General features: G+C 42.6%; 1 protein-coding gene across 3 annotated transcripts in view; it reads right to left on the bottom strand.

The window, feature by feature from the left end:
- si:dkey-215k6.1 (transmembrane protein 132B) overlaps window positions 1-21,770 on the bottom strand; it is a 225,574-nt gene that overhangs the window by 125,772 nt on the left and 78,032 nt on the right. For all 3 annotated transcript variants that reach the window (XM_054773837.1, XM_054773836.1, XM_054773835.1), the window contains 2 exons: window positions 11,634-12,052; window positions 10,840-11,417 (listed from right to left, as the gene is read on the bottom strand). In XM_054773837.1, coding sequence (XP_054629812.1) covers window positions 10,840-11,417; window positions 11,634-12,052 — 997 coding nt within the window. The remainder of the gene's footprint in view (window positions 1-10,839; window positions 11,418-11,633; window positions 12,053-21,770) is intronic.

Genomic DNA, 21,770 nt, shown 5'->3' with positions numbered 1-21,770 from the left:
AAACCACGCTGCTCCTCCTGAATCCGTATTCATTCCACTATCCTTTTTCACTGAGCTTAACTCCATCTCGTCTCCACCTCCCTCTTTGCCCACATTCTGACAACAGCGACGGTACCCCGGGCTTGACGGCTGTCACCTTTGTGTACTCGGCCTCTTTCGGGAGGCACCGTTGTTGAAAATAACACGACCATGAATATTCACCAGCGGCAGGGAGAGTGAAGGAAGAGCGCTCCAGACAGAATGATAATGCCGTCAGGATTAAGGGAATAAATAAAGACGGAGTGACTGTGTGGGTTAAAGAGACGCAGCGTGTGAGTGTGTGTGTGTTGGGTATGAAAGGGTTGATCGTATTCTTCTCCTGATTGAAGGCCCAGCTTTGTAGAAATTCTCAAGAGACGACTAATAAAGCAAGACGTAGAGCTTAAGAAGGCAGAAGTGTCACAATTTACTCTCACTAGCTACTAGTTGTTTTATGTAGTCCTGCAACGTTTCACTCGGTATACGTGCAATATCCTGTACAATGTCAAAAACACACAGATTGTCCATTTGCAACCAGCGGGGGCGCTCATTCACCATAACACAGAACAAACTACAAATAAATACAGTGCATTTAGTTTGGTCTATGCTAATTTCATACGTTAATAAGTGGATTTAACACACCTGACATGGTAAAGCAATGTGTTTGCAAATCACTACGGTGGTTGTTTTATCGTATGACACATTACGAATAACAATGTTATGCTAGCCTATGCATATACAGAATTAGTTATATTATGATATGTTTTATGTTTAATTAAGTAATATGTGAAGCTGTGTTATTTTGGCAAATTTCTACCTGGGTCAAGTTATAATCATGCATATGACCCATTATGTTTTTTTTAAATTCAATGCTAGCTTATGTTATTTTTGGCTGCATAGTGTTTCGTATTTGATCAAGTAACATGTTATGTTACATGTTATGTTGGCAAATTGAATTTGTAAGTGGTTTTATTTTACAACAAATTACTTTTTTTCAGAAGACAGTCCGGCTAAATTCATCGACGTTTAGTTAGTTGTGTTATGTTATGTTGTGTTTTATCACATAGCAAGTCACCATTTGTAAAGTAAAATTGTGGTTGGTGGTGGTGGTGGTGGTGGTGGGGGGGGGGGGGGGGGGGGGCTGTGTGACGTGACACATTCCTGCATTCTTTATGTTACATTTTAAAATTGTTTTTTGTTGTTTTTGGATAAGTTGTATTTTATTATAACACGATATTTTAAAAACTTTTTATCACATGACACATTAGCTTTTGCAAAGCTATGCTGGCCTATATTCTATAGGCAACATTTAAAGAATGTTTTTTTGTCAGTTTGTTATGATAAGTTGCATTTTATTATAACGTGGTATTTTTCAAACGTTAATTTGGCAAATTTCTATGTCGATCAAGAGTTTTCCCAAAAGTATGCTACATTCTTTAAGCAACATTCAAAGCTTTTTTTGTCGTATTGTGATAAGTGGCGTTTCATGATAATGTGGTATTTTTAAAACGTTAGTTTGGCTCATTTCGATGTCGATCAAGATTTATGACATGGCAAGGTGGCTTTTGCAAAACTATGCTAGCCTACAATATTAAGGCAACATTTAATTTTTTTTTCGTCATATTGTGATAAGTTGTGTTTTATCATAACCTGATAAACTTGGCAAATTTCAATGTGGAAGACGTTTTAGTTGGTTAGCATTTAGGTTTTGGTTAGCAACGCTGTACGTTTGGTTAAATTTATAGACTTTTAGTTACAGTATATTGTGATAATTTTTCTTAATCATCATGTAGCAAGCTATGCTATTTTGGCAAATTTAATTTGTGTGTGCATCAGTTTTTGCTCTTTCAAACATTACATTTAGCAACACTATGCTAGCCTATGTCGGTTAGCCTGTCTCTCAGGTGTACGTTAACTTGTTTATTTCGGCTAATTCAACCTCTACCAACATTAAAGTTTCTATTTTTTTTTTCAAAAAGGCAAAAGCCAGATGTGTTTTTGGTGAGCAAAAATCCAGGAAGGCACTTGACAGTGTTGTCAGCCGCCGTGCTTTCATTATTCATGGCACTCTTGTAGCTCTTGTTTAATTCACTCCGACCACAGCGACAGTGGACAGCAGCTGAAATGTGAGACGACTGGAAGCTAAACGCGCAATGTCACTAAAACGTCAACACCAGTCAGCCTCTGTGCTAACTAACAAGCTTTAACGACAATGTTGATACTCTCACTGGACACGCAAATTGCAGACACGTCGGAGGTTGGCCTGCATCCCAAAATGGACCGAGTTGGACCCACAAAGCAGGGATGCCCAACTGGCGGGCCGCGAGCCTAATCAGAACAGTGCAACTAAGATTTTTGCATCAGATTCCTGAAAGGGACTCCTACTGTATAGAGGATCTTTAACTATTCTTTTTGCGGTAGGTCCTTACAAACAGCAGCCTGTCATATAGAGGATCTTTGAAAATCATTTTCACAGTAGTAGCTGAAGGGACAGTTCTTATCATAGAGCTTTATATACAAGTGTTTACAAGGTGTTCATATGCTTCATCTACGCCGTTTCCGCTGTACACTCTCCCATCTTTGTTCTTGTAGATCTTTCTTATAAGCGTCAAAACTGTCCTCCGTGCATAGCCTTTTGAAAATGTTTTTGTTCTCCATATTTCTTTTATTGTAGTTTTAGTTGTAAATTGTACATACTGGAGAATGGCGGCTGATGTCGTTGATTACCAGACCACGAGTTGTGCTGTTAGCAAAGTCATTAGTGAATATATTATCAATTAGAGCGGCACAGTCGTCTGTTATTCTGCTTGGTGTGGTGATTTTAGGATATAAAATTAAGCTGTACATTGTATCTATGAAGTCATCTATTATCTTGGTCTTGAGTGGATTCAGAAGATCAGCATTAAGGTCTACCGAAAACTCATGACCATAGGTGAGGGTAGGAACGTCAATCGGCCGCTAAATTGAGAGCTTTGTCTTTCGGCTCAGCTCCCTCTTCACCACAACTGCAGACGCTGCACCAATCCGCCTGTCGATCCCGTGTTCAATCCTTCCCTCACTCGTGAACAAGACCCAGAAGTACTTAAACTCCTCCACTTGGGACTATGGTCATGAGCTTTGGGTAGTGACCAAAACGACAAGATCGCGGGTACAAGCGTCCGAAAATGAGGTTTCTCCATAGGGTGGCTGGGCTCTCGCTTCGAGATAAGGTGAGAAGCACTGTCATCCGGGAAAAGCTCGGAGTAGAACCGCTGCTCCTCCGCATTGAGAGGAGCCAGATGAGGTGGCTCGGGCATCTGGTCAGGATGCCGCCCGGATGCCTCCCTGGGGAGGTGTTCAGGGCACGTCCGACTGATAGGAGGCCTCGGGGAAGACCCAGGACACGTTGGAGACACAATGTCTCTCAACTGGCCTGGGAACGCCTCGGGATCCGCCGGAAGGAGTTGGATGAAGTAGCTGAGGAGAGGGAAGTCTGGGCTGCTTAGGCTGCTGCCCCCGCGACCCGACCTCGGATAAACCGAAGAAGATGGATGGATGAAGTATTAAGGTCTCCACATACAAAGATGTCTGTGAAGGTTCCATTCATCCATTTTTCTCCGCTTATCTGGGTCTGTGTCGTGGGGGCAGCAGTCTCAGTAGGAAAGCCCAGACTTCCCGGTCCCAGGCCAGCTGTGAGACATAATTCCTCCACCATGTCCTAGGTCCTCCGCGGGACCTTCTCCCGGTTGGGCTTGCCCGGAACATCTCGCCAGGGAAGAGTCCAGGAGGCATCCAGACTAGATGCCCGAGCCACCGCAACTGGCTCCTTTCAATGTGAAGGACTCAACTCTGAGTTCGTCCCGGATGACGGAGCTCCTCTCTTAAGGTGAGTCCAGCTACCCTATGGAGGAAACTCATTTCAGCCGCTTTTATCCGCGATCTCGTTCTTTCGGTCACGACCCAAAGGTCATGACCATAGGTGAGGGTGGGAACATAGATCGACCGGTAAATTGAGAGCTTTGACTTTGACGTTGTGTCGATCCACCTATCGACCTCGCAATCACAACCTTCCCTCAGTCGTGAACAAGACCCCGAGATACTTGATCTCCTCCACCCGGGGCAAGACCTGATTCCCGACTAGGAGGGAGCAATCCACCCTTTTCCGACTGAAAACCATGGCCTTGGATATGGAGGTGCTGAGTCTCATCCCAGAAGCTTCACACTCAGATGCAAACCGCCGCAGTAAACACTGAAGGTCACAGCCCGATGTGGCCGTCAGGACCACATGGTCTGCAGATAGCAGAGACGAGATCCTAAGGCCACCGAACTGGACTCCCTCAACGTTATTCCTATTAATGCAGTTAATTTCATAACCTTCCAGCTCAAAGTCCATGCCCTTGTCAGCATTAATCCAAGTTCCGAGAAATAATATAAATATAAAAATATTGTCTGATGTTGTTATAGTTTGCATACATACTTCTGCTGTTTGTGGATAATTGACAACTTATCGCCGATGTTAATGTTGTTCCCCCGTACAGTAATCAATCATGCCTCTTTGCGATCTGTAAGGCAAAAGGTACCCAATTGTAAATCTTCCTGTCCTGCAAGCTGTAGTGTTTTTTTGGAATATCATTAAATGCAGATAAACGACTTCCTACACCTCGTGCTTCTTGTTGATGACTTCCTTGTGGCCTGCTGATGATGTTGTCCTTTTGCATGTTGTTGTGTTGATGTGATCCTTACTTCTTGACAACAACAACAACTCTGGCCTCTGGTCCTCCATTTAACTTGATGAAAATTTTGCAGTTGGCACTCCAAGTTCCTTGGATCTTTCCTTGCTTCCTGAGATCATGTGCTTTCTTGGTGATTTCACCGTCACGTTTTGTCAGGTCGTTGATATGGACGTTTGTACCTTTCAGCTTCTGTCCCTGTTTCAGTCGTGCGGGTTTGAACTTCCTGTTGGTGAACTTGACAATGACGGGTCTTTGACTAGCGTTTTCTGCAGTCGATCCCTCCAACCAGTAGCGCGGTCCTGTCATACATACAATCTTTGACTGGTGTTTTTTCAGACGATTCCTAAAAACAGAACAGCGCTTCTGTCATATAGAGGATCTTTTGGTCTTGTAGATATTCCCTTGATCCTTTCCTTCTTCAGTGTGTTCCCTTGAAGAACCAGCACAGGAAATAATCACAGTCATTTGAAGTCAGCACGGTGTTTGCTTCCACTTGCACTTTTATGGATCTGCGGCTCTCACAGATCTATTGTCAAGAAATTGCTTTGGACTCGTCGCTTTTTGGCTTGCGCGTGCATGAGTGTTTGTTGTATTCCAAACAAAAACGCTAAAACTTTATTTCCTGTGGAGTTTCATGAATGAATGGAGGACGCAAACATGGGCCATTTTCCAAGAATGCTTCTCAGGCTCGCACTCAGCAAAGAAAAGAAAGTATTGGCTCGTAGGGGGCGTCAGCGAGTCACGCGTGGAATCAATGGCGGGGGTGCTTTGAGGAATAAAAGCTTCCCCGAAGGAGCGAGAAAAGTGGCCACCAGAGGACTCGGCGCTCGACGGAAGTTCATCTCCTCTTTGATCCCGGGAAAAATCGACTAATCTCTTACATCTGCCGACACACACACACACACACACACACACACACACACAGATTGAATGAATAAGTAAAATAGCAGTCAATGGCTAACTACTATTGTAGAATGAATCTTTCAGTCAACTCCAATTGGATTAAAGAAGAGGTCAACTTGACCCAAGGATGTAACTTTTTTTTTTTAATCAGCAGTAGTTTTATAAGAATAAAGTTAGAATATGAAGAGAAAAAAGTTGCAATCTAATGAGAAAAAGTTGGAATTTCAAACTATTATGAGGGAAAATAATGTTTTTTTTTCCTCTTGTCCTGCCCAGCCATTAGGGCAGATAGTATTGTTGATCTAAATCCCCTCACATGCTCAACAGATTTGCTCTGCCAGGGAAAAAGTGTGAGATACACTTCCCATTATACAGAATTTATTTGACTTCGATGTATTGTTATGCAAATTTGGAGCGGCCGGACCAGAGCAGGAGGGGATAGAGAAGAAGAGAAAAGAAAACAGAGAAGGGTGCGTGAATAAGAGTTGGACGAAAATGAGAGAGACAAGGACAACAGCAGCAAAAACAATTGTGACAAGAATAACAAGACAACAGAAACAAACAGGACTACATCAGCAAATGTCTGTGACGGCTATAAAGACCATGACGGAGAGGACAAAATAATATCAACAACCACAATCATAATACTGGATTGAAACAGTCACACATAATTTAAAAAAAAAAAAAAAATTATGTTGTGATTAGTTATTTTAAAAAAAAAGTTATATGTCATATGAAAAACAAATGATTGAAGTTGCTTAATTAGGGTGGAGAAAAAGTGATAATATTACGGGAATAAAGTCAAAATATTATGGGAATAACGTCATAATATTACTAGAAGAAAATGTAAACATTTGGAAGATTATTACTTAAAAAAGCAACAGCAGAAATTTTACAAGAATAAAGTCTAAATATTAGGAGAAAAAAGTTGCACTTTAAGACAATAAAGCGTAATTTTAGTAACTTAGAGTTGAAATGTTAAATTAAAAAAATGACAGAATATTATGACAAACAAACAAAACAACAAAAAAGTTGTAATTTGTGGAAAATTTGGTTGGGGAAAAAGTTCTAATATTATGATAATAGAGTCAAAATATTATGGGAATAAAGTCACAATTACGAGAAAAGCATTTCCAAATGGGAAGTTGGAAAATTAAAAAAAATAGCATGTCAACTGATTATTCCTAAAAGTATAAAAGTATAAAGTATAATATATATAAGTAAAAGTATTTTGCACACCCATTTTTTTCAATTTGATCTTCTATTGGATGGACTTTTTGGATCTTTTATTGGATTAGGAACCTGACTCACAAAGGTCTGTTACTGTGTAATAAAAAAGTACATTCAGCAATACTTTGGTTGCATTATTTTTTATGTGTTGAAGACCTATTTTAATAACAATATTCAATTCCACAAATTCATGTTTGGAACACAAAAGCTTTTTTTTTTTTTTTTTAAGAAAAAACGATTGGTACCAAATCGGACATCCCTATTTACAAGAATAAACTCGTACTGTAATATTATGAGGAAAAATAATTTCATTTTAGTAGTGCAGAGTTGAAATATTTTTTTTTTAAAGACGTCATATCAGGAGAAACAAAGAAAACAACAAATAGAGTTGTAATTTTTTTTTTTTTATTAGGTTGGAGAAAAAGTTAGAACTATTAAAATAACGTCAAAGTATTATGGGAATAAAGTCATCATTGCGAGAAGAAAATAAAAAAAATGGGAAGTTGGTCAATTAAAAAAAATGGCAGAAATGGAAAAAACAGCAGTGATTTTGCGAGAATAAAGTCAAAATATTAAGAGAGAAATGTCATAATCAAAGGAGAAAAAAGTTTCAATTATCTGACAATAAACTCGGAAATGCTACTAAAATTACATAATTTTTCCTCATAAACTCTGAATATTATGAGGAAAAATTATGTAATTTTAGTAGCATTTCACCTATAACACAAAGCTGGAATACAGCTTTCTCTTGATAAATATATAACTTCTTAGTTATATATTAGTTAGTAGTAAATATCAAAGTTTCATCCTTTCATTTTTCCACTATGTGCCAACTCTATTTAACTGCTATTGAATAAACGATTGGAGCCCCTTCTGCAGGGGGTCCCAAAACCCCCAAACCGACCTATGCATCTAGCAGAAAAGGTTCTTTCATGATGTGTAGAGGATACTGAATGGATGTATATCAGGGTGTTTTTTTCCCCCATATGTTCTATTTGCTTAGCATATCTTGACCTACATTGCATTGCTTTTATTGTGTTTAAAAAAAGGTCCCCCACAACTTTCATTTTTTATGTATAGAAAAAGTTTGGACATCCAGTAAAAAATTTTGGGGTGTAATGCATGTGCATCACTGTGTAACGTCAAAGAGCTAAAATGATGAACACAAAGCAGGGTGAGAGGCCCCACGACCTTGGAATGCCCGGGACCCTTTTTAATTAGCCAAGATGAAAAGACACGCGGCGTCATTACAATCAAACGTTGGTTAATTAGTGGGAGTGCGATTGGAACGCTGCGCAGCTTAGCTTTCATTGATTCGGGGATCTAGAAGTCATCAATGTGAGTTGTTCGTTTGCGTCTTTCCACAGCATTACTAGGGATGGGAATTATAATTAATCGATCGTTTGGAACTGATAGCGGATTAATCGCGTCCTGATTGCAGAGGGCAGCAAAATGGAGTGCACTTCTTGGTTGCCACCAGCAGAGGCACTGCTGATTCAGTCACAGTGTCTATAATGTACTTTATATTATATATATATATATAATTATATTATATTATTATATATATTATATCTTAATATAAAAAGTAGTATCACAATGTAGCAGTGAATCCTTTAATAATAGATTAATTTTAATCTATGCAGGCAATTTTGTTGAATTTTACTTTACCCTTGCACCGTGTGTCAAGAAGAAAGATTTGTTTTTCATTCTCTGAATGAATAAATAAATAAATATTTAAAATAATGTAAAATTAAAATAAAAAAAATATTAAAAGATATACAGTATATACACACATACACATGCACACATACACACACACTATTATTTAAAGCACGCTGAGGTACATTTTGCCTTTCACCCGTCTCGCCCTGGATGGCGCCCATCCTGCCTACGTGCTCCTCCATCTTCGCAGCAGTTTATCATAATCACATCACCTTAGTGTGATGGAGCACACTTCAGCCTGATTATGACACACACACACATGCACGGACACACATACACACACGTGCAGGGAGCGCCGAGATCCACTTAAGCCTAATGACATGTCTGACTGTGTTCCTAACATGTGAGATTATCCCCCAACTGGACTCCAAGCACAGTCTTAAGTGCTGCGCTTCTTGCCAATTGATGTGGACCAAATCTTAACGGCAACATCATGCACCCTATTGCCTGAAAAAAAACAAAAATGAGCAAACTTATAGCTCTCACAGCTGTAGCTGACCGACGGATAGTTGGCAGAGATGCGCTTTGAGATGTGTGGTGAAGCCTGAACATCGAACGCGAGTGTTTGAGAGCCTCTTCTCTCAAAAGCGACACGACTAAATAATGAGTGCGTACAGGTAGATGGAACCAAATACTTGTGTGGGGGAAAAAAAGTGAAGTTTAGATGACTTTTGAGCTCCAGGCTTTATTTTAAGACATGTAGCGAAGCCTGCAGTGTCCAGTGGCACCAAATATTTGCTGTGACCAAGTTTTGTTGATGGTACGGAAGGGTTTTGTGGGGAAAAAGGTGAAAGTGAGATAACCTTTGAACTCCAGCATTTATTTTAAGACATGTAGTGAAGCCTGCTTTTTTTTTTACATTTGGTGGGATCATCTAGCTAGGGGCAAGTCAGAGGCGCTATCCTGTTGCTATCTTGTCTGTCTCCTATCTTGTCTTGTTGTCACCAGGTTTTGTTGATGGTACGGCAGGTTTTTGTGGGGGAAAAAATGGGACAGTGAGATGACTTTTGAGCCCCAGGATTTATTTTGAGGTGTGTAGCGAAGCCGGCTTTTTGTGGCGGACGTATATAAGGGGCAGGCTCACTTGACTAGGGGCGAGTCCGAGGTGGTGTCATGTCACAATGTCATGAAAAGCCACAACTTCACTGGCAAGCATTTGAGCGCCTCTTCCCTCAACATTGAAGCAAACAAGTGAGGGAGAAGACAGATTTTTCTCACGTTTGGCGCTCACAAACAGGCTCTTGCGGTTAGAACATCACTGAAAAGGCCCCTTTGCACAATTAGGGACCTTTAACTGTAAAACATCATTATTACTTCATCTTTTGGGCCTTAAAGATAAATAAGAAGATTTAGGAAAACAGTCTACCTTTCTGAACAGCGTCTTGACGTTTCGCAACCCTGCTAGAAGTCCAACAGTCGTCTGTGTACTCAGATAATGACGTTCACCTTGAGGTCACATGACCATAATGGCCCTTCAGAACCTTTCGGATCAGTTAATAGGAATTGCTAAAAGGACGCTCTCCAAAAAAAATCCTCCATTGTAGTGAATTGTTATGGTAATGCCGCCGTGTGCCGCCACGTTCTTTGTTCGACTGAGACGTCTGTCATGCTGCGAGATGTGCTGGGGCTTCGTCTGGAGCACAGCTTTTGGAATTACTTTCAGCCAGCCTAGCGAAAATACATTTGTTTCCTGGGATAATGGAGCAGGGAAACCACACGGGTGACCTCCCTGAAAGCACACCTGAGAACCACTTAGGGATTCACCCTCTATGTGGTGATATCTCTGCGTGAAAAGAGTGGAATGTGGAATCTGTGAGCTCGAATCAGATCAGTTATGTAGCTAACGCCATCCCGCCCACAAGTTACCCTGATCTGGGTTTACCCGATCCAAATCGCACCACAAAGATTGCAAATGAACCACACCAATTGGCGGAAACGTGGTATTTGAGACCCGTTAGACCCGAATCGTTAGACCCGCACTTTCAGCCTCCAAACAGACAAGACCAACCGCTTAAGCACTTTCCGTCAGCCTCTCCCTCGCCTACGTCTCATTTCCCTTTTCTTCCCTTCTCACATCCTCCATGAATATTCATGAGCGTGTTATTTGCATTGCTGGCTCCTGAAAAGAGGCTGAGTACACAAAGGTGACAGCCGTCAACCTCAGGAGGCGGCGGTTGTTCAGCGAGAGAAAATACACACGGGGGCTAGACAAAAAAGCAAAAGGGAAGACGCGAGTAGGTGTTTGCGCTCCTACCTGAGCGTGAACTGCTCCACGTGAGAGTACGTCTTCATGTAGACGCCAAACGCCACCGTCTTGCCGAGCCGGACCGGGCTGGGAGGCACCAGAACCTCCACGTTATCATCCAGCGTCAGTATCTCTCCTTTGGCTGAGACTGGACCCACAGTCATTGCCACAGAGCCAACTTTCTGCATGTCCTGAAGTCCTCCATCCACCAGAGGGCTCCACACTCCACCCAGGCCCATGCCCAGACCCCCGAGAGGCCCCGTGTTCACAGCGGGACTTTTCCACGCCTCGTTAACAATAGACGGACATTCCAGTCCTGCTCCTTCCACTGGTATGACCGAGTAATACACCTCCACCGAGGGCAGCGCCCCCTCGACAGGTCTCCTTCGCACCTGCAGAGGTGTAAACCAGGCAGGGGGAATTTCCAAGCGCACAACGCAGATTCCTGTTGGTCCCATGAGTCGGCACCCAGCCGATGGGGCCTCTTCAATGGCGTCTCGGACCACCACGGCTCGGACACAGGGAAGGAGACCCGGGAGAGGGGGGTCGGACTCCTCCCAACGGCGCCCCACCAAGTAAAACAGAACCTGGAAGGAAAATGGATGAACGAATCACTAAGGGAGAGGAACTCCACCTGCCCTCATCCACTGCCCAACACACACGGTGCTGGACCTCTGTGATGTTATCCCCCCATGGGTGGCGGTCCAAGGATCAAATGATTAATAAACACGCCAATCGCCACGCCATATATAATCAATAAAGCCCCAAAACAATCTGAAGAAGAATTACTAAAATAAAAGTACCTGTATCCAGGGATTTGTCGACCCCACTTTGGGCGCCACCACGTGACCCTTGATTTTCCAGTTGAGGGTCACATGCTCGGCCATCAGTTGCAGACCCGGCGGCGGCCCCTGAAGCAGCTCCACCGGGACGGTCTGCTCGGCACTCATGTTGCCGTAGCCACAGGCGACCGTGGGGAGGGCGTGCGGCGCTGCCACGCCCGCCTCCAGCTGGTGCAGGAAGAAGGGCTCGGTGCGCGACGCCAAGCTGCCGTTGCGCATGACGTCCTGATTGGCTTCCCGCAGGAAGAAGGCGGAGTCGGCGCCGCTCAGCTGGCATTGCACCGGAAGGTAGGTGGGGAGGGAGGCGGAGAAACGAGGCTGGGCCGAGTCCGGCCCCACGCCCGAACTGCTTCCGGTTGCTCCTGAATGACTGCCGAAAACTGAAAGAAGACGGAAAGAATACATTAAATTGGTGCTTTGAGGTTGTCTGGAATAGTCAAGACAGTGCAGGATATGCCGCATGCTCATACATTACATCTTCAAAAGTGGGACATTATCTTGGAAAACTAGTGGTATCCTTTCCCCCTTTATTGAGCACCCTTGAGGGAGAGGGCTGATAACGCAAATAGACATCGCGGATTTACTTCGTAGCGACTCTTACGGCATACATGCTAAGTACGCATTCTGACGAAAACTGACTTAAAGGCTCCAAAGATCAGAAATGTTTGTTTGTTTTTTTTACCAGAAAGTGCTAATAAACATTGTTTTAATGTAGTTGAAAGAAGCAACACGAAAAACCTGAAGAAGAGGGCCAATAAAGCAAAACGTCATCACAGATAAACTTCGGAGTAGCGACTTTCATGACACACATGCTAACAACCCATTCAGGAGCAAGTTGACATAATTAATACAAAGGCTGAGTTTTGCGTCACTTTTTCACAACTGTGATTGCATTTACCAGAAATTGCTGCAAGGGATGACTTTTATGTCATTCTAAATAGTCAAGATGATGCATGAAATGCTGCTTAATCATAAAGTAAGCCTTCAAAACGGCATATTTTCTTTTAGTAAAGGTTGGGAGGATCGAAACTCTCGTTCCCAGAGGAAGGGAGCTGATAAGACATGAAGACTTCACTGATAAACTTCATCATGCTAACTACGCATTCTGAACTCTGAGGCCAGCGGCAAAAACAACTACCAGGGTTCCGAAAATTCAGAGTTGCTATTGTTGGTGCTTGAGTTTCTCAAACTTGTGACTTATTTTTAAAATAAATTGTTGCTAGGCTTGCTTTTGTCTGGAATAGTCAAGACAGTGCATGACATGCTGCCTGCTCATGTTCCTTCAAAAAGGGCCATTTTCTACTTGGAAAAGAAGTGATTTGACATATTTAAACAATTGTGCATCCCGGGGAAAGGGCTGATAGCGTAAAAAGGCATTGCAGATCAACTTTGGAGTACTTGCAACATTGTGGGAGATGCTAACTGCGCATTGTGAGTTCTGAAAAAAAGTTGCAAAAATCTAAAGGCTTCCAAGATTGGTTGTGCTATAAGGTGCCGAGTGTTGATGCTTCGTTTTGTCGCTTAAAAGGAAGCGACAATAAATTAATAAGATAAATAGTCAATACAGTGCATGAGATGCTGCCTGCTCATATTCTTTCAAAAAAGTCCTTTTTCTACAAGTGATTTGACGTATTTGAACACTTGTGCCCTCCAAGGAAAGGGCTGATAACCCAAAAAGGCATCGCCAATCAACTTTGGAGAATTTATTCTTTCAACAGGATGGTACATGCTAACTACGCATTCTGAGTTCTGAAAAAAAGATGCAAAAATCCAAAGGCTTCAAAGATTGGTTAGCGCTTTATTTTGTCGTTTAAAAGAAATAGTCAAGAAATAAATAAATAAAAGGAATAGTCAAGACTGTGCATGACATGCTGCCTGCTCATATTCTTTCAAAAAGGGCCCTTTTTCTACTTGGAAAACAAGTGATTTAACGTATTTGAACACTTGTGCCCTTGTACGCAAAAAGACATCGCGAATCAACTTTGGAGTACTTGCAAAACGCCGGTACATGCTAACTACGCATTCTGAGTTCTGTTTTAAGGTGGCGAGTGTCTGTGCCTCATTTTGTTGTCTGAAAAAGTCGAGACAGTGCATGATATGCTGCTTGCTCATTTGTCACCAAATACAGGTGACACTTCCCCAGAAAGACTTCACCGATGAACTTTGGCGTGGCGACTCTAATGACATACATGCTAACCACGCTTCAGACGCTGACATTTCCGAGCATGAGTGATAAGAATCCTGGCGTCATTTGGCCACGAAAGACATTTTACTTCATGCGTCTCACAGAGCGTTGGCAGAAGTCGTCACCTTTCAAGGCGCTGACACGGAGAAAGCGACCACGCCGGTTCTCGGCATCACATGGGGATCTAAGTGTAATGCATCACTTTTTTCACGCCAATTGAAAAGGATTTACGGCGCCATGTAGGGGGAAATGACACACTGCTCCCCTCACAATATATTTCCATGCACTTTATTATCCAATTCCAAGTGTATTTATGATACAATTCAGGGAGGTTGGATCGGAGGATTACTGCGGGTTTTTGTGAGCTATTTCTTATCAAAAGAAGACAAGGTGACAGTGTTCTGAGATGGGAGCAACTTTGGATTTTTTTTTTTATTTTTTTTTACACTGCATCAGCCAATTTGCGGGGCGACCAGGGCACAGAAAATGACAACTATGGGATAGAAGGCCTTATATTAAAAACAGTTTTTGACTCTGTAATGTTCTCCCTTTGGAACGCTGTGTTCTTTGGAACGCTGCGTTCGGTTGCTGCTTGATAGTAAATTTCAAACACCGCAAGAACACACATTCACTGCACATACACAAAATAATATCATATTTTCAATCTAAAGATTTTAAAAGGGTTTCCACGTATTTTCCGGTATGACCGCCTGTTACTGTAGTATATTTGACAATATAAAACAAATATATTTGTATTCACTTGAAAAGGCAAGCCGCAGCGTGGAAATAAAACCCAAAGTCGTCCTGTCAAAGTAGTTCAAATATACTGTAAGTGTATATTGATGTTTGACATGCACATCTTTTTTTACAAACTGATACCGATAACTTTCTGCTTCTCAAGACCGATATGATACCCATAACCAATTGCGTTCTACTTTTTTTTTTTTATTTCAGATTTAACTGCGCTTTGTGCGCACCTGGAGCTAAGAAGGACTGGAACAAATTTGGATTTGACCAACTGTACCTAATCAAATATCATGACATTACCACGACCACATCACTATCAGGAGAACCAGAGTATAGACCGGAGGGAGCCACCGACTGTGGCCCAGCAAAGTGCACTATATTCGGACACACGCTCCGAGCAGCCAGTGTGCCGCTACGGAGGTCACGAAAACCGGAGTATAGAGCAGGAAGAGCCACCCGGCGTGGCCCAGCAAGGTGCACTGCATTCACACACGCGCTCCGAGCAGCCGGCGTGACACCACGGAGGTTTCTACAAAACATTGTGCGCTTTTCAAACATCGAGGCGCAACAAGCTGCAGGCATCGTAGCGATGCTCGTGTTTTCGGGTGGCTGAGAAGGTTTTTTGTGTGCTCGATGTTTTTTGTCTTCCCCTCGTCGTGGAGCATTTGGTACACCTAGCACGCACAATGTTTTCCTCAGGGGAGCTCAGGGTAATTTACGACAGGCCGTTAACGTCACAGTCAGGAGAAAAGAGGAGGGCTTGTTTTGCTCACCCGCACAGACGGGCATCTTGCCTCATTGGAGTGTTTTCTAATTACTGGTTATCTGAGCAATTGTTACTGTTATCGGATTTATCGGTTTGACGTCATATCAGCCCGATAATTATCGTTCCAATAATTATTGTTCAGCCCAATATATATACAGTATATATATATATATATATATATATATGTGTGTGTGTGTGTGTGTGTATATAATGAATACGTTTGTGTATCTTAAATGTAAAAAAGAATAATTCAATAATAACAATAAATCATAATTTTGTTTTGTTGTTATCTCTCGTTATGTAATGTTATCCGATGCTGTCTCTTATTACGTTACGTTATCGCATTGTTATGTAATGTTAGATGTTATGTTGCCGCTTGTTATGCTGTGTTGTGTTATTGCTTGTTACATTGTGTTATGTTATATGTGACTGTATGTTACGTCATGCTACGTTACGCTACGCTATGCTGTGTTTGCCAACTTATGCCCTTTAACCTAACCCAAATATTGAATAATTTGATCAATAAATCCATAGAATTGATGATTTGATGGATTTATCCATTTAATCATCCATCGCCAATGATCAAAAGCAACATCTCCATTCAACTATGTGGATGTAAGTCCAGTAAGCAGCAGGTCATAGTGGGGGGGTCGTGTAGTGGTTGTGTTGCCAATGAAGCCCAGTGTGTAGCGTTGCCAGCTTTAACGGCAGCCAAGCTTGCAAAGCTGTGACATCAGGTATAGCGCCACCTACCGAGCTGACATCAATCTGCTCCTGCTGTCTTTCAGAGCCGGCAAGTTTTTGATGAAATGTCGCATCGTTTAGGAATGAAAATGTTTAGTCTGGAATCAAATCTCAATGTCGTTTTTCTCTTTTTAGCCCTGTTAGCTCATGCGGCCTAATGGGTCCATCCAAGGGTCAAACCTTTGGCCAGGGTCACGTGTGTGTGTGTGTGTGTGTGTGTGTGTGTGTGTGTGTGTGTGTGTGTGTGTGTGTGTGTGCGTGTCAGCTGCTGTAATTCCCTGTCAGGGAGAGCGACATATGCTTCATGAGACTCCCGCAGACACACACAGACACACAACATGTAGACCGTTTCACCTCCAACACATACGTCATGCGGAAGAAAACGGTCCAAAAATATGATCATATGCTGGACTGACATTAAATACGTTCTAATGGCATCATGTTTTTCCATAAAAGTGTTTATTATTGTGGTTGTTGTGGCAATTCTAAATAGAAGAACTATTCCAAGTGCATTTTGTTTGACGCTTGTTGATTTGTCAGCAGGATTAGGCAAAAACTACACAACCAGTTTTCACAGACGTTTGCTGAGTGGCAATTTCGGTGCAAAGAGTCTGCTAACATCTTACGTCATTGTCCATAAAGAACGAATTGGAGTCAAGAATTCTACTTGATCCCAAATCAAAACGGTTCTGCGTCTTACAACAGCCTCCGTATGCCGACACATTTTACAGATTTGTAAAAAGAAAAAAGAAAACAAGGCTTCGCTACACAACTTAAAGTGGATCTCTGCCACCTATCCATCAGGCAGCTACAGACGTGGGAGCTGTGAGTTTGATCATTTTGTTTTTCTTCAGCGAGCAGGCTGGCCTAGCAAGACGCCGCTGTTAAAATGCGAGTGTAATGTTAGCACTGTAGCATCACATACGTAGCTCTGCTAGTGTCGCTAACATTTGTGTCCTCTTGTCCCACTCCTTAACGCCATGTTGTTGCATGTGATGTACGGCATCTGTTACGTTGGACAAGTGCAAAGTTACGACGGTTCCCCGCGTATTTGCAGTTCAGCTTTCGCATCCTCGCAAATTTGTAGATTTTTGTAAAAAAAAGAACAAAACATACAGTCGTCCCTCGTTTATTGCGGTTCATTGGCTCCAGACTCGACCACGATAAATGAGGTTCTGCCAAGTAGGATAACTTTAATTTGTAAATAAAATACTTTTGTAGTGAGAGCATAGGAAACCTCTTCATGACCGCATATTTGTTTTTTTTATATTATTAGAGCACTCTAGACATAGAATAACAGCCCTAGAGTCACCTTGATGCTCATATTAGTAGCAGATATTATAAACATTAATAAGACTCGTGCTCGTGTGGGGCAAAAAATCTTCCGGACAGGTGGACAAGAAGTGACGTCGGGGACGTCGAGTTGAGTTTCAGCTGGAGTACAACCACAACAGTAACCCGTGCTATTAGAATTATTTGTATTGTTATTATTGTGCCTGTTGGAAGATAATTCAATCAAATCTGGTGTGTGGTACTAGTGACACCTAGTGGCTAGTGTAGACTACACTCCATCAATGTCCTTTAATTCCCAGCATCCATCCATCTTCTTCCGCTCATCTTAGGTCAGGTCGCGGGGGCAGCAGAAGCTTAGACTTCTGTCTCCCCGGCTACTTTGTCCAACTCCTCCCGGCAGATCTCGAGGCGTTCCCAGGCCAGTTGAGAGACAGTCCGTCCAACGTGTCCTGGGTCTTCCCAGAGGCCTCTACCGGTCGGACGTGCCCTGAACACCTCCCCCAGGGAGGCATCCTGACCAGATTCCCTAGCCACCTCATCTGGCTCCTCTCAAGCAGCAGTTCTACTGCGAGTTTCTCCCGGATGACTGAATGATGATGTATTTTAGTTAATTTGGTCATTTTTATGCTTGAAAATACTTCATTTACACCAAGAATACATAAAATCTGCTTAATATACACATTTTTTGACTAATAATAGGCAATAGTCACGAAACAGCGGCCATTTATTAATACACTGTTTGAAAAGCCAAGATAGAGTGAGGGCATGGCGTTTGAAGTGCAAAGTGGCGAAGTACGACGGTGTCATTTTTACAGAAAACACGTCTCATTCACCCAAAGTGTTAAGGGCCTAACGGGTAGTGTCAAACAAACGTGGAAGTACTCAACGGTTTTTCAAAAATATATTTAAGAAATCATCGCTGTTTGGTGGCTGAATGCAGCCTATTATCAGTCCAAAGACGCATATTTAAGCAGATTTTACGTATTTTTTGCCTCAATGAAGCGTTTTCAAACATAAAAATGGCTACATGAAATAAAATACAAATATAGGGCATTCCACACATTCAAAGATTCTACAGTCTATATCAAGTCTACATTATGTCTTATATGTCTTATTTTCTCTTATTATGTCTTATTATGTCTTGGGTAATAGGTGTGTAAAAGAGTGTTATTCCATGTCTGTGGAGCTAAAAAAAATTACGGGTTTAGAAGGTCGTAAACGGGTTTTTATGCTCTCACTACAAAAATATTTGATCCTACATTGCGGAAATTTAAGGTCGGGGCTGGGGCGGATTGATGGCGATAAACGAGGAATTACTGTATATGTACAAAGTAGATGAAGTACACAGTACAGTCGTACCTGTCACATTCTTCAGTGGTCTTCTCTTTCTGTCAGTTTGCTTCTATTCCCTGCCTTCTCCTGGCCCGTGTTTTCTTTTCCAGATACCCTTGAGCGGGCTGAAGGCGGGAAGGCTGGGCACACCTGTGGCTGATTGCTCATCCCCCATTTAGGCTGACTGCTTGCAGCTGGGTGCTGCTGGTTCTTTGTTCAGACTCCTGCCGTCCGCCCACACGTGGACTCCTACTCCGCCCTCTGGTAGCTACTCCTAGTTTCTTAGCTCCTGGGTTAGCTAAACACCATCGCTTGCTGTTTTTGGACCTTTTTTTGCACACCGCCTTATTAAAAGTCTTGAACTGCTCCACAAGCTCTCCGCCCCTGCATCTGGGGTCCAAACCTTCTCAAGATCATCACAGTGCCTCATTTATCGCGGCCAATTGGTTCCAGAACCGATAAATCAATTTCCGGGATATAGGACTCAATGTTAATAAATGTCATACAGTATTTTCGTAGTAAGAGCAGAGAAAACCTGTTTATGACTTTCTAAATAAGCTTTTTTTTTACATTATTAGAGCCCTATAGACATGAAATAACACCCCTACAGCTATAACACCCCTTTGGACTCTTATTAGTCTTTGCTTACAACACATTGTGCAACTCTTATGCTGCAGGGTCACCAGATGGCCGCTAGCAATTACTATGTGTCATTACTACCGCCTAATGACCAGAATACTACATATCACTTGTATTTCAATATGTTTTGACTAATAATAGACCATAGTCTACCACCAAACAGCCATCATTTATTAATTCATTCATTTATCAAAAAGTCCTGTTCTACGGTTATCATCACACTGTTGGTCTTTGCCAACACCGCTAGCCTTCTGCAGTGCCATCACAGAACAAACAGAAAAGTGCAGTTAAAGGGTATATGATTGATCAACTTTGCTTAAAAAGGTTGTATATTGTTTGTAATTATGTTCTAGATTGTTCGATTTTTGAAAGCGAACAGTAAGTTCACAAAAATGACATTTATAGTTCATGGCGCCACCCATGACGAACTAGCGCTCGCTGTTCAGTCTCATTTCCGGAAGTGACGTCATCGGGGTGACACCGCCCGGCTAAAGCAGAGCAAACAAGATCGTCAACTTCATTCAGTATATTTTTCATCAAAATAGTAGTCGTGCCAAAAATGTTGTGTTGCTGCTGGATGTTCATCGTAACTTTGTTTTCTTGTCCAAAAGAGGAAGGTTTAAGACAAAAATGGACGAAGCAAGTGCAGAGAATGAGAGACAGACGGACGCCCACCTGGAGTTCTGTTCTTTGCGGTAATCATTTTACTGATGACTGTCTATCCATGAAGGAACACCTTTACAAAAGCATTTGGCTTGAAAGTACGCTATAAATGCATTTTGAAAAAGGATGCTACTCCTGATGCAGTACACAGGAAAAAACAAGACAAGAATAACAACGTCAAAGTTGCCACAGAACAGATTAAGTCATGTCTCGTTTACAAATGTTTTCCAACCACTATTCCATGATAGCGACAAGGCTGTAAAGTATTATATGTGTTATATAAGCATCTTTTCACACCAATATGTATGTTTACTGTGGGGGGCGCTGGCAGCAGTGGCAAAATATAACATGAATCAGGCTATAAAGTCCCCTTTACAAGTCCCCTTTCTCATTAAGAAACCAATTTAAAGCAGTAACTGAAGTACAAGCAATCAAATGACCAATGCAAGTTCTCTATTTCATCTGCAAATATTTCTCCCTGCTTCTGTGCTTGAAAACTGTTGACACATAGCACAAATCTTCGCTATCATCACTGCAAACATCCTCTGTCTCGCACACCGCTCTGTTTGTTTACCTAAGTGATGGTACCCGATAGCGCTACTTCTGGAAATGAGACTGAACAACGAGAGCTAGTTCGTCATGGGCGGCGCCATGAACAATAAATGTACAGTATTTGAGAAATTACCGTTGGCTTTCAAAAATTGAACAATGCAGAACATAATTACAAAAACATTTAAGCAAAGCTGATCAATCATGCCAGGGACCCTTTTAAGTATCCGAGGGTATGTGATGTGTGCAACTTTATGAGGCGTTATTCATACACGTTTTCACCCTGGTGGAGGTAACAATGGAGTATTTGTAAGCTCTCTTATTGCCTGTTAATTGGACGCCTGCTTTGCGACGGCGCCAACTTCAGCTTGAGTTTCCCGCCAAAAGCTGAGCAGGAGGACGTGGTGGAGAGGTGGTGGGGGTGGAGTGCTTGGGGGGGGGGGGCACCAGATGGAGGCTGTTAATTGTTGACGTGCATTTAGCTACACCAGCAAATCAATGAATAACACGCTGCAGCCTTCTCACACCTTCTGGTTGTGCTGCTGAAGCCACCAGTGTGCTTTATGAATGTTGTTATTGTTATGCGTGTGATGGTGTACGTTGGGCTAAAAAGCCGACATACTGCATATATATCACCCCCCCCCCCCCCCCCCCCCCCCCCGACCCCCCAGGCTGAAAAAGTGTTTGTGTGCGCATGTAATGAAATGTAAAAAAGAAGAGTCAATATTTAACCAACACGATATCGAGTATCACTTTGTGCTTCCTCTCGCTGGCGACCATCTGGCGTATCTTCTCGCTGTCTTTCTCTTCACGTCCTACACGCTCCACCGTGCTTTGACTATCAGCTGTCTTTCTGCTTGTGTGTCACGGCGCGTCCTTGCACGTGGAGCAGAATGGACGTTTTTGTGTGAAGGAGGGGTGGAGAAGAATGGCAGATGGGCCTGGTCGTACGTGTACATCTGGCACACACACACACACACACATGCTGGACACCACCTTGCGTATACTAACATCATGTCAGGAACTGACATGCAGCCCAGTTTCTGCTTCACAATAATTGCAATACGTGTCGGAAGTCAACTTTCCCCTCAGCTCTCCCAGTGTCGACAGCACTCGTGCAGCCTCGGACCATGACACGACCGCCACCGTGCTCGGCGAGACACCATTATCTTGCTCCAAA

This window comes from Dunckerocampus dactyliophorus, chromosome 4, assembly GCF_027744805.1.
Source record: "Dunckerocampus dactyliophorus isolate RoL2022-P2 chromosome 4, RoL_Ddac_1.1, whole genome shotgun sequence".
Lineage (NCBI taxonomy): Eukaryota > Metazoa > Chordata > Actinopteri > Syngnathiformes > Syngnathidae > Dunckerocampus > Dunckerocampus dactyliophorus.
This window is presented reverse-complemented; position numbering and strand designations above follow the sequence as displayed.